This window comes from Drosophila suzukii (assembly GCF_043229965.1).
Source record: "Drosophila suzukii chromosome 2 unlocalized genomic scaffold, CBGP_Dsuzu_IsoJpt1.0 scf_2c, whole genome shotgun sequence".
NCBI lineage: Eukaryota > Metazoa > Arthropoda > Insecta > Diptera > Drosophilidae > Drosophila > Drosophila suzukii.
The window spans coordinates 1875620-1893581 of NW_027255896.1; the positions used below are offsets into that span (position 1 = coordinate 1875620).

Consider the following 17962-nt stretch of genomic DNA (forward strand, 5'->3'; position numbering starts at 1 on the left):
AAAAAATTGGCAATATGGCCACACGTAGCAAACGGAAAATCGAAGAAAAAAATGGCGAAGTAATTTTTAATTGCCGTCGTCGGATTTAATCGGACTAGGATTTTGGACAAATCGTACAGAAAGTCAATCGAATTATATTTTCGAGTGGCTGACTGCAGACCGGCAATTAATAAGACGAAAAGCTTTACTTATCTTATCGGCTCGAATACATCAAAGTGTTCGCCGGGGGGTAGCGGGGTATATGGCGACAGCGGGAAACTGGCGGCGTCGGCGGGCTGCTGCGCTGGGCTTCGGCGGTTTGCTGCTGGTGCGGTTGGCTGCTGGTGGGGCGGAGGCCGTAGGGGAGAAGCCACTCGAAACGCGTATTTGCCCCTTGATCGAAAAGAATGTACTCGAGAAAAAAGTTAACTGGTAAAAGTAGGCGGGGGTGCGAACGCGGTTTATTTCAGTTTGAACTCCAAAATTTAACTAATTTAGTCTAAGCTCCGCTCTGCGCTCCAAAGCGCAGCGGAGACTTCATGGATGAAGCTAGGAACAGCGCAGGAGAGCGGGAGCGCGAGAGAGCGGGAGAGCGGTAGAGCGGTGCAGCTGGATAGCAGGGCCAGTCCAGATTCGCCGGACAGTGGGCCTGAGCACTGCTATCTGAATAAAATAATTAAATTTTAAAGGTATGCAACATTTTCACCGTTTTTATGTTATTGATTTTAATTATGCGAAGGTTTGGAGAAAAGGGCCTCCTCTTAAACTTTAAAAGCCCATAACTTCGCCAAAAGGAATTGGATTTCGATATGGCATACTTTATTGACTTATGGAATGATTATGCTGATATCTGAATAAAAATATTTGGCTTAAAAGGTATTCAACATTTTCACCGTTTTTATGTTATTATACCCGTTACTCGTAGAGTAAAAGGGTATACTAGATTCGTCGGAAAGTATGTAACAGGCAGAAGGAAGCGTTTCCGACCCCATAAAGTATATATATTCTTGATCAGGATCACTAGCCGAGTCGATCTAGCCATGTCCGTCTGTCCGTCTGTCCGTCTGTCCGTCTGTCCGTCTGTCCGTCTGTCTGTCCGTCCGGATGAACGCTGAGATCTCGGAAACTATGGGAGCTAGGCTATTGAGATTTGGCGTGCAGATTCCTGAGCTTCTTACGCAGCGCAAGTTTGTTTCAGCACAGTGCCACGCCCACTCCAACGCCCACAAACCGCCCAAAACTGTGGCTCCTACAGTTTTGATGCTAGAATAAAAATTTTAACTGAAATGTATTGTTCTCATCAATACCTATCGATTGACTCAAAAAAAAGTTTGCCACGCCCACTCTAACGCCCACAAACCGCCCAAAACTGTGGCTCCTACAATTTTGATGCTAGAATAAAAATTTTAACTCAAATGTATTGTTCTCATCAATACCTATCGATTGACCCAAAAAAAAGTTTGCCACGCCCACTTTAACGCCCACAAACCGCGAAAACCTGTGACGCCCACAATTTTCATGCTAGATAAAAAAATTTTAACTGAAATGTATTGATCTCGTCAATACCTATCGATTGGTTAAAAAAAAAAATTTACCACGCCCACTCTAACGCCCATAACGCTTAAATCTGTATACCGCCGGTAGGTGGCGCATTTTAATCTCGCTTTGCTGCTTGCATATCTCTATTTAGCTGAGTAACGGGTATCTGATAGTCGAGGTACTCGACTATAGCGTTCTTCCTTGTTGATATTAATTTTGAGAAGGTTTACAGAAATGGACCTCGTTTAAAACTTTTACAGACCATAACTTGGCCAAAAGGAATTGGATTTCGATATGGCATACCTCTATGAACTTGTGGAATGAATTCGCTGGTACCTGCATAAAAATATTCAACTTTAATGGTAGTAAACATATTCACCGTTTTTATATCATAGATTATAATTTTGCGAAGGTTTACTTTAAAAGCCCACAGCATGGTCACAAGGAATCGGATTATGCTGTTATCTGAATAAAAATATTTAACTTTAACGGTAGTCAACACTTTCACCGTTTTTTGTTATTGATTTTAATTATGCGAAAGTTTACAGAAATTGGCCTCCTTTTAAACTTTAAAAGCCCACAACTTGGCCAAAAGGAATTGGATTTCAATATGGCATACCTCTATGGACTTGTAGAATGAATTCCCTGTTATCTGCATAAAAATATTTAACTTTAAGGGTAGTCAACATATTCACCGTTTTATGTCATTGATTTTAATTTTGCGAAGGTTTAGAGAAATGGGCCTTCTTTTGAACTTTAAAAGCCCATAACTTGGCCAAGAGGAATTGGATTTTGATATTGCATACCTTTATTGACTTATGAAATGATTATGCTGATATCTGAATAAAAATATTTAGCTTAAAAGGTATTCAACATTTTCACCGTTTTTATGTTATTGATATTAATTTTGAGAAGGTTTACAGAAATGGACGTTATTTAAAACTTTTACAGCCCAAATCTTGGCCAAAAGGAATTGGATTTCGATATGGCATACCTCTAAGGACTTGTGGAATGAATTCGCTGGAACCTGCATAAAAATATTTAACTTTAATGGTAGTCAATATTTTAACCGTATTTATGTCATTCATTTTAATTTGGCGAAGGTTTAGAGAAATGCGCCTCCTCTTGAACTCTAAAAGCCCATAACTTGGTCACAAGGAATCTGATCTCGATATGGCATACCTTAATGTGTTTGTGGAATGATTATGCTGTTATGTGAATAAAAATACTTAACTTTAAAGCTATTCAATATTTTTACCGTTCTTACGTTATTGATATTAATTTTGCGAAAGTTTACAGAAATTGGCCTACTTTAAAACGTTAACAGCCCATAACTCGGCCAAAAGAAATCGGATTTCGGTATGACATACCTTTATGGACTTTTGGAATGAATTTGCTGTTATCTGCTTAAAAGTATTTAATGTTAAAGGTAGTCAACATTTTTACTGTTTTTATGTCATTGATTTTAATTTTGCGAAGGTTTAGAGAAATGGGCCTCCTTTTAAAACTTTAAAAGTCCATAACTTGGATGGACTTGTGGAATGAATTCGCTGTTATCTGCATAAAAATATTTCACTTTAAAGGTAGTCAACATAAGTTTTTGAAGGTTTAGAGAAATGGGCCTCCTTTTAAACTTAAAAAGCCGATAACTTGGTCAGAAGGACTCGGATTTCTTTGTGGCATACCTTTATAAACTTTTGGAATGCATTCACTGTTACTGCATAAAAAAATTTAACATTAAAGGTGTCAACATTTGCACCGTTTTAAGGCCATTGATTTTAATTTTGCGAAGGTTTAGAGAAATGGACCTCCTTTTCAACTTTAAAAGCCCATAAGATGGTCAAAAGAAATCGTATTTCGATATGGCATACCTTTATGTGCTTGTGGAATGATTATGCTGTTATCTTAATAAAAATATTTAACTTTAAACGTAGTCAACATTTTCACCGTTTTTATGTTATTGATTTTAATTTTGCGAAGGCGTACAGAAATGGGCCTCCTCTTAATCTTTAAAAGCCCATAACTTGGCCAAAAGGAATTGGGTTTCGATATGGCTTACCTTTATTGACTTGTGGAATGATTATGCTGTTATCCACATACAAATATTTAACTTTAAAGGTAGTCAACATTTTCACCGTTTTATGTCATTGATTTTAATTTTGCGAAGGTTTAGAGAAATGGGCCTCCTTTTGAACTTTAAAAGCCCATAGCTTGGTCAAAAGGAATGGCATTTCGATATGGCCTACCTTTATGTGCTTGTGGAATGTTTATGCTGTTATCTTAATAAAAATATTTAACTTTAAAGGCAGTCAACATTTTCACCGTTTGTATGTTATTGATTTTAGTTATGCGAAAGTTTAGAGAAATGGGCCTCCTCTTAAACTTTAAAAACCCATAGCTGGGGCAAAAGGAATCGCATTACGAATGGCATGCCTTTTTGGACTTGTGGAATGAATTCCCTTTTATGTGCATAAAAATATTTAACTTTAAGGGTAGTCAACATATTCACCGTTCTTATGTCATTGGTTTTAATTTTGCGAAGGTTTACAGAAGTGGACGTTATTTAAAACTTTTACAGCCCATAACTTGGCCAAAAGGAATTGAATTTCGATATGGCATACCTCTATGGACTTGTGGAATGAATTCGCTGGTACCTGCATAAAAATATTTAACTTTAATGGTAGTCAATATTTTAACCGTATTTATGTCATTCATTTAAATTTTGCGAAGGTATAGAGAAATGGGCCTCCTGTTAAACTCTCAAAGCCCATAGCTTGGTCACAAGGAATATGGGATACCTTTATTGACTTGTGAAACGATTATGCTGTTATCCACATAAAAATATTTAACTTTAAAGCTAGTCCACATTTTCACCGTTTTTATGTTATTGATTTAAATTTTGCGAAGGTTTACAGAAATGGGCCTCCTTTAAAATTTCAAATTAGATCTGCTTGGGTTTCCGAATAATCTGTTAACTTGGATTTCAAGTTATTTGAATGGTAGATCTCAGAGGGTTTTATTCAAAAACGCTGTTTCCAAGATGATCAACGTGACATCTGGAGTGCCTCAGGGCAGTCATTTAGGCCCTTTGCTGTTTACTCTGTTTATAAATGATCTTCCTTCTATCGTAAATCACTCTCGTGTACTAATGTATGCTGATGATGTTAAGCTTTGTTTTTCATATAATAATATTGAATCTGGTTTCTGCTTGCAGTCAGACATAAATAGATTCCAGGAATGGTGTCAGTACAACCTTTTGAATTTAAACTATCTTAAATGCAACGTTATGACTTTTTATAGGGGTACGCCAACGTTCATGAGTTACTCTCTTCAGAACATGTCCTTGGACCGAATATACTCAGTAAACGATTTAGGTGTTCTCCTAGATCCTAAACTTAAATTTGACTCCCACATAACCTCTACTGTAAATAAAGCTATGAGTGTTCTTGGGTTTATAAAGCGTTGGTCTAAAGAATTTGATGATCCATACACTACCAAATTATTATTTACCTCACTTGTCCGACCCAACTTAGAATACTGTTCTTCCGTTTGGAGTCCTCAGTATCAAGTGCACATTGACCGTATAGAGTCCGTACAGAAACAATTTCTTCTTTTTGCCTTACGTGGTTTGAACTGGGATCAAAACGTCAGGTTGCCTTCTTACTCGAGTAGATTGCTATTAATTAATTTGCCTACTCTAGTAAGCCGTAGAATTATGCTTGGTACTATTTTTATGAATAATCTTATCAGAGGCGATATTGATTCTGTAGATTTGGTAAGCCGCCTAAGTTTCAATGTTCCTGTTAGACTAATGCGAAACTACCATCCTATTAACTTGCCACGATGTTCATCTAATTTTAGTCAGCATGATCCCTTTCGCGTTCTTTCTAATAACTATAACAACCTGTATCATTTAATTTGTTCCTCAACTTCTATCCCTGTACTAAAAACTAAAATCTTAGCTCATTTGCTTTAATCTTGTTGATCTATGTTTTGTCCTGTCTTTATTTGTTCTATGTACCTTCCTCGCGAACCGTATTTGCCCGAAATAAAAATGGGCCCGCGCGTAACAAGCACGTGCTTGGTGTCGTTTGGGCCACTTGTTTGTACTGCTCTTAGTGCATCAACGTTCAACAATATAAAAAACTTTAAAAGCCCATAGCTTGACCGAAAGGAATTGGGTTTCGATATGGCTTACCTTTATTGACTTGTGGAATGATTATGATGTTGTCTGAATAAAAATATTTAACTTTAAAGGTAGTCAACATATTCACCGTTCTTATGTCATTGATTTTAATTTGGCGAAGGTTTACAGAAATGGGCCTCCTTTCAAACTTTAAAAGCCCATAACTTGGCCAAAAGGAATTGGACTTCGATACGGCTTACCTTCCTTGACTTGTGGAATGATTATGTTGTCATCCACATAAAAATATCTAACTTTTAAGGTAGTCAACATTTTCACCGTTTTTATGTTATTGATTTTAATTATGCGAAGGTTTAGACAAATTGGCCAGCTCTTAATCTTTAAAAGCCCATAGCTTGGTCACAAGGAATTGGATTTCGATATGGCATACCTTTATTGACTTGTGAAACGATTATGCTGTTATCCACATAAAAATATTTAACTTAAAAGGTAGTCATCATTTTCACCGTATTTATGTCATTCATTTTCATTTTGCGAAGGTTTAGAGGAATGGGAATCCTGTTAAACTCTAAAAGCCCATAGCTTGGTCACAAGGAATCGGATTTCGACATGGCATACCTTTAGGGACTTGTGGAATGATTATGCTGTTATCTGAATAAAAATATTTAACTTTAAAGGCAGTCAACATTTTCACCGTTTTTATGTTATTGATTTTAATTATGCGAAGGTTTAGACAAATTGGCCAGCTCTTAATCTTTAAAAGCCCATAGCTTGGTCACAAGGAATTGGATTTCGATATGGCATACCTTTATTGACTTGTGAAACGATTATGCTGTTATCCACATAAAAATATTTAACTTAAAAGGTAGTCATCATTTTCACCGTATTAATGTCATTGATTTTAATTTTGCGAAGGTTTAGAGAAATGGGCCTCCTTTTGAATTTTAAAAGCCCATAGCTTGGTCAAAAGGAATAGCATTTAGATATGGCATACCTTTATGTGCTTGTGGAATGTTTAAGCTGTTATCTGAATAAAAATATTTAACTTTAAAGGCAGTCAACACTTTCACCGTTTGTATGTTATTGATTTTAATTATGCGAAAGTTTAGAGAAATGGGCCTCCTCTTAAACTTTAAAAACCCATAACTGGGGCAAAAGGAATCGCATTTCGATATGGACTTTTGATTTATGAACTTGTGGAATGAATTCCCAGTTATCTGCATAAAAATATTTAACTTTAAGGGTAGTCAATATATTCACCGTTCTTATGTCATTGATTTTAATTTTGCGAAGGTTTACAGAAATGGGCCTCCTTTAAAACTTTAAAAGCCCATAACTTGGCCAAAAGGAATTGGATTTCGATATGGCGTACCCTTATTGACTTGTAGAATGGTTATGCCATTATCTGAATAAAAATATTTAACTTAAAAAGTATTCAACATTTTTACCGTTTTTATGTTATTGATATAAATTTTGCGCAGGTTTACAGAAATGGACCTCATTTAAAACTTGTAAAGCCCATAACTTGGCCAAAAGGAATTGGATTTCGATATGGCATACCTCAATGGACTTGTGGAATGAATTCACTGTTATCTGAATAAAAATATTTAACTTTGAAGGTAGTCAACATTTTCTTCGTATTTATGTCATTCATTTTAATTTTGCGAAGGTTTAGAGAAATGGGCCTCCTTTTAAACTTTAAAAGCCCATAACTTGGCCAAAAGGAATCGGATTTCGATATGGCATACCTTTAGGGACTTTTGGAATGACTATGCTGTTATCTGAATAAAAATATTTAACTTTAACGGTAGTCAACATTTTCACCGTTTTTATGTTATTGATTTTAATTATGCGAAGGTTCAGACAAATGGGCCTCCTCTTAATCTTTAAAAGCCCATAACTTGGCCAAAAGGAATTGTGTTTCTGAACGGGTGTTTCTGTCGATTAGGAGAAGCTGGACAGCTGTTTTCTGGCGACTCTGAGAAGCAGTGGACAACAGCAGTTTTATTAGCGAATGTTAGATTTCTGCTGCTAGCACGACACTACGAAGAAGACAGAAGGAGAAGCTGGTCGCGTTTATAACCGAGCTTTTATATTTCCTAATTTGTAAATAAAAGTTAGCAATAAGTCAAAGATTGAAAGTATACAAATGAATACAACTGGTGAAGTTCAACAAATTTCTGAGTTTTTATTACAAAGTGTGTGAAAGACCCCCAGAGTAGACTTCTGCTCAACTTTGACGATCGGGTGCGAATCGTCACAACATTTTGGTGGCCCATGAGGGGAACATACACTCATAACTTCATCAGCTTCCAATATTTGTAGACATACTTCAATCTTTGTGCTTACTTGTTTGCAAATCTATTATTAATTTAAACCAGCAAAGTTACGCAATCTTTGCCACGTACATCGCCATAACGGAGCCTCGAATAACGGAGGAATCAAGAAGTCGAGGAGAATAGCGGATTCAACCCATGCCTATTGCCATCTCATGCGACACACTAGTCTCGTGAAGTTTGCCGTCCCCTTCCTTCAAAGTTTGATCGCAACACGAGCGGAGCGACTGAAACAGGTGAGTGTGTTTGTAGAGTATTTGTGCGTGGTTTTTCAAAGCAGAGTGCAATAGGAAAACATTAAAATGGGTAAAAATGAAAGTAATGGTAGTGATTTGGCACAACAGAGCTCGGCACCTTTGGCTGTGGTCGAGCCTTTTTCAGACATGTACGCAATGCAGATGGACTTATCTTCCAGGTTGACCCAACTAATTAAAAATGCTAAAAGGGACGGTCAAATAAAGAAAACTAAATCCAACTATGAGTTTCGCCTCAACAAGCTCAACGAGCTTTCAAAACATTTTTACACAAATCATCAAGCGCTCATTTTACAGCAATGTCCACGATCGCATCCATATTTTGCGGATGCTGTTGAAGACAATTTTGAGCAAGCATACAGTCACATTTATTGTTCTTTCGCCGATGAATACGAAACCAGGTTTCCAGTCCCAATACAGGTATCAGGTGATCAATCCATAAACAACACCCTTGTGCCCATTCCTGTTTCCACAATTCAGCTGCCCAAATTGCCCGTACCCCACTTTTCAGGAAATTTTGTGGATTGGCCATCTTTTTATGACAGCTTTACGCAGCTAGTACATGAAAATCAATCTCTTTCAAACATTCAAAAATTTCATTTCTTGAAGCAAGCACTACCGCACGGGCGAGACCAGGATATAAACCATATGGCATTAACAGAAACCAACTATTCAGTGGCATGGAACCTTGTGGTAAAACGATACAACAACCCTCGACTGCAGTTCATGTACAATATGAATGCACTGTACGGAATCGAGCCACTGTCCAAGGAGATCGCGGTGGACCTTAGGAATTTGTTAAACTTGGCAAATGTATGTATTAGTGAATTCCGACGACTACATATTGCCATTGATTCCTGTGATCATTGGTTGGTACATCACTTACTCACAAAGCTGCCTATCAGCACAACACAGGCCTGGGAACATTCCCTGGGCAACAACGTGGAAATCCCCACCTTCACAAAGCTGGAGGTGTTTCTTCACAATCGATTGGTCAGCATCGACCTAATCGAGAGTAGGAAACCAGGTGTTCCAGTTAGATCATCTATACAATCGACCAACCATCGCCAGACAACCAGACCATCGGGAAACTCCACTGTTAGGGGACACAGCTTCCACAGTACTCTTGAGTCTGGATCCATCAGGTGCTCGCTCTGCCAACAGAATCACGTTCTAAGACGGTGCCCGGACTTCCTTGCCAAGGATTGTTTCGCGCGAAAGGTTATAGTCGACCGCTCGAAGGCATGCATCAACTGCCTTAGTGCTTCCCATTCTCTGAGTCAATGCAGCAGCAGCCGAAACTGCTCGCAATGTGGTCAACGGCACCATACTTTGTTACATTTCCCGAATGCTCAACAAAGTTCTTCATTGACTCCTGAAGTATCCCGACAGCATGCTTCAGACTCTGGTCGGAGCGCAGCCGCTGTACAAAATGCACCATCAACGCAACTCTTCAGCGCAGTTGCCTCCCATCTGAACTCAACGACCCTTATTGCTACTGCACTGGTTCGGATCGTAAATAACTCCACTGGGCAGTCGGAGGCACCCTCATCACGGAAAACATCGTTCAAGCGCTTAGACTCAAACGGCATCCTGTTCAAGCTGAGATCACGGGAATTGGTAATACGTCGCATAATCAGTGCAGGCACAGCACCGACTTCACCATAATCTCATGTTCAGGATCGGATTTTAATGACTACGTATCCTCAGCCTTCATCCTTCGGTCACTAACAGGTCATTTACCAAAACAAAATGTAAACATTAAGTCCTGTAAACATCTCCAAGGGTTATCCTTTGCAGATCCTAATTTCATCAAGTCGGGTCGCATTGACCTACTTATCGGTGTCGACATTATCCCGCAATTAATGCTTCCGGACATACGCAAAGGGACGGTTGCAGAACTAATTGCACAAAACACACAGCTGGGCTGGATAGTTTTTGGACCAGCTGAAGCAGCCCAGACGACTTCAATCTCCATTCGTTGTAATTTGGCAAACCTAAACAACATGGTACAGAGGTTTTTCGAATTGGATCAGGTCTCCACAACAAGACAACTCAACGCAGAGGAAAAATGGTGTGAAGACCATTTTCAACAAACTCATGTCCGTCAGCCGAATGGGAAATATCTAGTTCGTTTGCCTTTAAAAACGTTGTTTGACCCCACACAGGTGATCGGCCGGTCAAGGCAAATCGCATTAAACCGTTTCCACGCCCTGGAAAGGAAACTTAATCATCGGCCAGATTTCAGTCAACAGTATGCCAGCACTATTCAAGAGTACTATGATCTAAAGCAGATAAAAGAGGTAAAAGGTAGTGAGGAAGAACACACTAGGATCAACGCTCAAAGGCAACTCTCAATCTCTGCGTGCACCGTTCCACATCATGCTGTGATTAAAGACGACAGTTTAACTACAAAGATGCGCGTCGTATATGACGCTTCGTGCAAAACGTCTAACGGGAGGTCTTTGAATGATATTTTATGCACGGGTCCCGCCCTACAAAACGATCTTGGAGGAGTTATACTCAACTGGCGTCTCCATCGGTATGTCTTCGTGGCCGATATAACGAAAATGTATCTCTGCATAGATATGCATGAAGAAGATGCCCAGTATCAGCGAATTTTCTGGCGCGATGAAAAGGGACTCATCAAGGAATATTTTTTGACTACAGTAACGTTTGGCACTGCCTCGGCACCCTTCACAGCGATTCGAGTCATACATCAGATTGCGTCCGACGAGCGCGAACGCTATCCTCTGGCCGAGCATGTCCTTAAAAAAGAAATCTATGTGGACGATGTTCAAACAGGACACGAGACCATCGACGGAGCTCTAAAAATTCGCAATGATGTCATCGCAGCTCTGCAATCAGCAGGCATGGAGCTCAAGAAGTGGGCATCCAACCATCCAGATATCTTAGAAAGCATCCCAACTACAGATCTCTCTAACAGTAGCATTTTTGAGATAGACAATAAGGACTCCATTAAAACTTTAGGGTTGTATTGGCATCCAAACAAAGATGGTTTTGGTTTTAATCTTAAGTTTTCTCTCAATCCTATATTCACCAAACGTTCTATACTATCCACAGTAGCACGCTTATTCGATCCGTTGGGATACCTGGCACCAGTGATCATCGCTGCGAAAATCCTGTTGAAGGAAGTTTGGAGATTTCGTATCGAGCGCAAGGATGAGCCCCCGCATCATTAGATTAAGACGACCCATTGCCAGATCAACTCGCCGAGCGGTGGCGACAGCTCATTCAAGAGCTCCCCGACATTGAAGAGATACACATCCCTCGGTGCTTAGGCTTCGATTTAAGGCATGTCTCGACGTTGCAACTACACATGTTTTGTGATGGATCATCCATGGCGTATTGTAACGAGTTGATTTTTATTGTCTGCTCGCTACGAGATTCGTGCGGCTAGCTCAGTATATTGTGTGTTCGTCCCACCAAATTTATATTAACGTGACCGCCTAGTAGCTCAGTGAGAAAGCACAGAATTCACGGGTTCGTATTGGGTTTTATTGCGGGTATATTATTACAAGTGTCTTAGTCGCTTGGTTGGCTTTGACTCGTTGCTTGTGACCTTCGGTGCTTCCGACGGTCCTGGATGACTCTACGACCTCTCGCCTCGATGACTCGGTGCTCCAGTCCTGTAGCTCCCTGAAGATACTCGCAGCTCCCTGAAGATCCTCGCCGCTCCCTGAAGATCCTCGCAGCTCCCTGAAGATGCTCGCTCGCGGTTCACTTCTCACGCGTGACTTGGTGACTGATGGTAACGACTCGGACTCGCGAGGGGTATCGGCCGTACGGGCTTAGGGAAGCGTCACCGTTCTCAGACTAGGGTGAACAGAAGCTGCGCTCTCCAGGATCGCTCCTTTCGACACACCGCCGCCTGTCCCTTGCTCTGTCCCGGATGGTCCCACTGGGGTTTCTGCTCAGCCCGCGCGGACAGTCAAGGCGGTAACGCCAGGAAGCTGATTCGCGCCTTACTTCGCTTCCACGCCTAGTGTAAACGAACGTTCCACCCTAGCCTCACCCTTTTGCTTTTTGTCCGGGACGTTTCCGTGTGGCTTTTGGTACTCGGGGTTCGGGCACGCCGCTCCGGGACCTCGTAAGTCGAATCCGTAGGGCTCTCCTGGATAATTCCACTCGAGACCGTACCGATCGACCGCTCTCCCTTCTGGCTTGTTATATTCGTGGTTCGGGCACGCCGCTCCGGGACCTCGCAAGTCGAATCCGTAGGGCTCTCCTGGACAATTCCACTCGAGACCTTACTGATCGACCGCTCTCCCTTCTGGCTTGTTATACTCTTTCCAGGCGTAACGCCAGGACTTTGTGGACAGGGTTAATCGACCGCCTTGACCTAGCCGTGTGATGCCCTCTGGATCTCAGCTACCTGCGTCTCAATTCGGAGATTCCTGGTATCCCAATCCCGAACGTCTCGACGTAGCAATCTCGCTCCTTGTAGGCTCCCACGGCGCTGCTTCTCTGGCGACTCGACTTGCTGCTGCTCCCTTGTAGGTTATCTGGTTGTTTGATTGTTCACTTTGGTATCTGAATGATCTTGACGGTTTGACTCCTTGTGATCGACTCATCCGGCTGCCAGCGCTCTGCGGCCTTATATAGGGCCTCCAAGCACCGTTATTCCCCTTTTGCGCACGGCCCGCTGGATCTCTCCACTTTGGGTCCAAAGTCCGTGCCTCCTGGATGACCCACTTGTCCTTTATGTACCGCTTCCAATGGATGTTCCGCCCACTGCTGCCGCTCCGCTGATTCCCGTGCCGCTTGTGGTACGCCTGTGTGCCGCTCCACTGCCGAGATGTGGCACTTCCTCTCCCGGTCCAAAGTTCACGGGAGAGTCCAAAGTCCAGAGGAGTTCCGTTATCCCCTTCTGCATACGGCACTCTTGCTCTGCCCGCGAAGTCTCCATTCTCTCTCGATCTCCATCCTTGGTCTCCAATCTCTCTCGCTCTCCTTCATTGGTCTCCAAACTCTCTCGCTCTCCATCCTTGGTCTCCAATCTCTCTCGCTCTCCTTCATTGGTCTCCAAACTCTCTCGCTCTCCACGCCGCGCCGTTACTACGCGAATTCGCCGCGTATCTGGTAAGCGGCCGGCCATCTGCTGCTGCTTCTATTTGTGGGGAGTTATTCAACTCCTCACATTCCCCCCTTACTTCGGGAAACATTTAAGACTGGTTCCTACTCTCCGGCGTTTCCTTGCTTATCCTAGCCTTTGAGTCCTTGTGATTCCCGCGGCGCTCCCTCGTTGCTCCCTCGATGCTCCCTCGACGCTCCTAACTCCCTTGAGTTTCTACAGCGGGGGTCATCCTCCTCGTAGCAACTTTAAATCTCCCGCGCCGATATTTCCTGTGTTCCCACTGGGACATCGATACTCCTGGGCTATCGATCCCCAGCTCGCTGCTCATTGCTGCGTCTCACTCCTTTCCGTGTTTCCTCCGCCTGGTCACACCATTCGTGCGTGATCGATATTTATTCGCTATCGACGGTGCGGCGTTGCCACCTGCTCGTTGCGATACTTCCACCTTTGGCCGATATTACCATTTGACGTGTACCCATCGATCGCACTTTCATCTAGTGCCAATCGATCGCCTATCGAGGCGCCCCCTTCCCTGGCTCATGGTGATTTTGCAACTTTCTAGGTAAGTTTTCGCATTTCCTCACTCCTTTCTATTTCATCCTTTCTCTCTCCACACGACCTCTCTCGCCTCTCGTCTCTCTCTCTCCCCCTTCAATCGTCCTCAGCCGGCTGAGCCTGGCTTTACGCTGGCAACACTCGAACGCTGGTGCGGAGAGGACTTCGCATTTGCTTCGCTGCAGGTAAGTATTTTGGTGTCGCTTGGCTGCTTCCTGTATTAACCCAGTATGAATTTCAGAATGCTGGAGCGGCCATGTATGCCCCTTACTTCTGGCCCCTGTTTCACCTTTCCCGAGTGCAATATCTCCACGGTCATTTCGACCCTTTTGATGTCAGCGGCGCTCAGGTTCACGCATAGGCTGCGCACCAGATCTTCGACGAACTGGGGAAAGTGCTCCGATTCCCGGAACTGGGCCACCTTCCAGCTGATCGTGGCGCCGAAATCCTTGAACTCCTCCTTGCTTTCCGGATTGAAGGCATCGAGGCCGCCGCTCGTACTCGTCACGCCGAAGGCGTATTGGGCGTGTTTGAGGTCTGAGGCCTCCTGGATCTTTTGCAGGCGCAGCTTCTCGGCCAGTTTATCCTCGGGTGATAAGTTAGCCAGTCGTTCCGCCTCCGCTTCCTCTTCCAGCCGCGCTTGCTGCTCCAATTTGGCATTTAGTGCCTTGCTTGGCTTGGTTTTGGCTGGGGCTTCTGTTTTCGTGGGCTTCTCCTCGTCCTTCTTACTACCCAGATCTACGGTACAGCTTTCTGCTCTGTGCCGTCTTCCCTCTTCCTTCGGCAGACTTTTGATGCGTGTTTTTTTCTTTTCCTCCGATCAGTCCCAATCGAGACCTTAGACGCTCTGGTTCGCTCCCTTTGTGTTCTTAACGTTCTCCTGATGTCCTTTATGTGTTTTATTGCGCCTTTGTAGATGACCTGTAGTATCCTTGGAGGTATCCTTGGAATTTGTTCGTAGTATCCTTTGGGAATCCTTGCAGGTATCCTTGGACTCTTTCCGTAGTACCCTTTGGGAATCCTTGGAGGTATCCTTTGACTCCTTTCGTAGTGTCCTTTGGTCATCCTTGGAGGTATCCTTGGACTTTTAATGTTGTTTTGCATCTGTTGTGTCTGCTTGCTGTAGCCGCTCGCCTGTGTTTTCCGTTTGTTGCTGTTTCAGCTCGCTTACGTGGATGGTCCGCTCTTTCTTTGTGTTTATGTGTCTTATTTTGCAGATTACTGGTGACGCAAAACCTATGACTTGGTAAGGTCCGTCGTATCTTGGGGCCAATTTTGCTGCGAACCCCTCGGCCGCTTTTGATAAATGGTGTTCCTTGGCCCACACGACGTCACCCACCTTTGGCGTCCATTGCCTCCTCCTTAGGTTATAATGCCTAGCCTGGTCCTGGGATGCTTTCTCCAGGTTCCGCCTTACAATCTCGAAGATTTCCCTGAGTTTGTTAGCATTCTCTTCCGGGGTCTCTGTCGGTCGTCCGGTCCCTACGGTTTCTCTGTCGTATAGGGCGCTCGGTAGTCTTGGTTCTCTGCCTTGGGTAATGAACGACGGTGTGTAACCTGTGGATTCTGAAACGCTCGTGTTTACTGCCAGCATGATTTCTGGCCATTTTTCGTCCCAGTCTCTTTGGTTCTGCCCTGCGAACTGCGCAATCATTGTTTTCACCGTCCTATTGGCTCTCTCAGTCGGGTTCTCCTGTGGGGTTTATGGAGCTGTGAACTGTTGCCTGGCTCCCATTTCGGCCAGGAAACTCTTGAAGGTTTTGCTGGTAAACTGGACTCCGTTGTCCGTTATGACTATTTTGGGGACCCCATACCTCGCGATTATGCGTTTTTGAAAGCTTTCTTTAGGGATTCGGCCGTCGCGCTTCGCAGCGGCACCAACTCAGTCCACTTGGAGAACCTGTCTATCAATACCAGCAGCATTTGGTTGCCGTGTTTCGAACGCGGCAGGGGTCTGACGAAGTCCGCACATACCGTAGCCCATGGTTCCTCTGGCACCTGCGTAAGCATTTTCCCAGCCATTTGCATCTGATTCGGCTTGAACCTCATGCATGTCTCGCATACTCGCACGTGGGCTCGGGCGTCTCTGTGCATTCCTGGCCAGTAGTACCGGGCTGCCAGACGTGCTATTGTCTTTCGGCTTCCTACATGGCCAGCCGCCGGTGAGTCGTGGTTCTCCTTCAGCACCGTTTCCCGCAGCGCTTTCGGGACGCACATCTTCCATGTTGCAACATCTTCGCTGCCCGCTCTATGAGGTATATTCCTGTACAGGGTGTTACCCTCCATCACGTAGTCTGGATACTTTTGCGGCTGGGTCCTTATCTTTTCGCGCATTTCCAGAATCCAGCTGCATGCTGCAGAAGCTTCCGCCGCCGACGTCTCCTTGATCCCTCGAAGCGTTTCCGGCAGTGGCTGCCTTGACAAAGCGTCTGCCACCACGTTGAGTTGCCCTTTCCTGTACGCTATTTCGAAGTCGTACTGCTGCAACTCCAGGGCCCATCTGGCGATCCTCCCTGAAGGGCTCTCTATGCTGTTGAGCCACTTCAGTGCCATGTGGTCGGTTACTACTTTAAAGTGGTAACCTTCCAGATACGGCTTGAGCTTTCGGATTGCCCAGACGATTGCCAAGCACTCCTTCTCGGTTGTTGAGTAATTCTTCTCAGCGCCGTTGAGCGTTCGGCTTGAGTAAGAGATTACCTTTTCGCCTCGTTCAGTTTCCTGGGTCAAGATTGCCCCGATGCCGTAGTCGCTTGCGTCAGTTTGCAAGATGAATGGTTTGTCGAAGTCCGGGCATGCCAGTACGGGGTCTGCGACGAGTCTTGCCTTCACCTCTTCGAACGCCGTCTGATGTTCCTGTGTCCACACCCATTTATTGCCCTTGCGTAGCAGATCGTTGAGCGGTTTGACTATTTTTGCGAAGTCAGGTACAAACCGGCGGTACCATGATGCTACGCCCAGGTACTGTCGGAGCTCTCTTACTGTCGATGGTGGTTCTAGTTCGGCGATGGCTGCTACCTTTTCCGGATCCGTGCCTATTCCTTCGCTAGTCACTCGATGACCGAGATATAACAGCTCTTTCTTAAAAAATTGACACTTCTCCGGGTTTAATCTCAGATTTGCCTCCTTTAGTCGTCGGAAAACTTCCTTTAGGTTGGCCTTATGTTCTTCCAGCGAGCGCCCGATCACTATGATGTCGTCCTGGTAAGCAAATGCGTGCGGCGACATTTCTGGGCCGATCACCCGGTCCAGCACCCGTTGAAAAGTCGCAGACGCCGAATGAAGTCCGAATGGCATTACTTTCCATTGGAATAAACCTTTCCCCGGCACTGTAAATGCCGTATACTGCCTGCTGTCCGCTTTCAGTGGGATTTGCCAGTACCCATCCTTTAGGTCCAAGCTGCTGATGTACCGTGCTTCCCTCAGTTGGTCGAGAATATAATTTGTTCGGGGCATCGGGTAGGCATCCTTTACAGATTTGGCATTTATTTGCCTAAAGTCGACGCACAGTCTCCATTTGCCCGTCTTTTTTCTAACCATCACGATGGGAGAACTGTATGGGCTTGTTGAGTGTTCTATGTATCCCATTTGGAGAAGCTCGTCCACCTTCGCATTGATCTCCCCTTGAACTTTCGGATTCTTGGGATAGTATCGCTGCTTTATTGGTTTGTCGTCTTTCATCGTGATCTGATGCTCTGCCATGTTTGATGTTCCCTTCATGCTGCTGAAAGTCGATAGCTCTGCCTCCAGGAATTTCGTCGTGTCGTCATCTTCGCTTGCCCGTTGTACGACTGCCACCGACAACTTTTCCTCGAGCCATCCCTTGTGACGATTCCTGGCCGGTATTATCACTTCGTGTCCAGCGCACTTAATTTCGGTACCGACTTGTGTTAGAAAGTTCCATCCCAACACCAATGAATCCACTACTCCTGGTAGTATCAGCAGGCTCATGCTCAGTCGCTTGTTCCCGAACGCAATTTCCACTTCCAGCTGCTCATCGATTCCGCCACATCTTCCGTCTGCCAACCTAACTTGCCGTCGTATCCTCGTAATCTTTCCG

At 44.0% G+C, this 17962-nt stretch overlaps 2 protein-coding genes and 1 pseudogene across 2 annotated transcripts; 2 read left to right on the forward strand and 1 right to left on the reverse strand.

The window, feature by feature from the left end:
• The window catches only part of LOC139354099 (uncharacterized), a 28972-nt pseudogene extending 20401 nt beyond the window's left edge, over positions 1-8571 (reverse strand).
• Positions 8572-8900: 329 nt separating this feature from the next.
• On the forward strand, positions 8901-9920 carry LOC139354100 (uncharacterized). The gene has a single exon (XM_070998366.1). The coding sequence runs from the start codon at positions 8901-8903 to the stop codon at positions 9918-9920; it is 1020 nt and encodes a 339-aa protein (XP_070854467.1).
• A 749-nt stretch (positions 9921-10669) lies between these two features.
• LOC139354101 (uncharacterized) lies at positions 10670-11455 on the forward strand. The gene has a single exon (XM_070998367.1). The coding sequence runs from the start codon at positions 10670-10672 to the stop codon at positions 11453-11455; it is 786 nt and encodes a 261-aa protein (XP_070854468.1).
• The last annotated feature ends 6507 nt before the right edge of the window (positions 11456-17962 follow it).

What these genes read in the sequence shown, in the direction of transcription:
- LOC139354100 (XM_070998366.1), top strand. Translation starts at nt 8,901, where the DNA reads ATGGCATTAACAGAAACCAACTATTCAGTGGCATGGAACCTTGTGGTA.
- LOC139354101 (XM_070998367.1), top strand. Translation starts at nt 10,670, where the DNA reads ATGCGCGTCGTATATGACGCTTCGTGCAAAACGTCTAACGGGAGGTCT.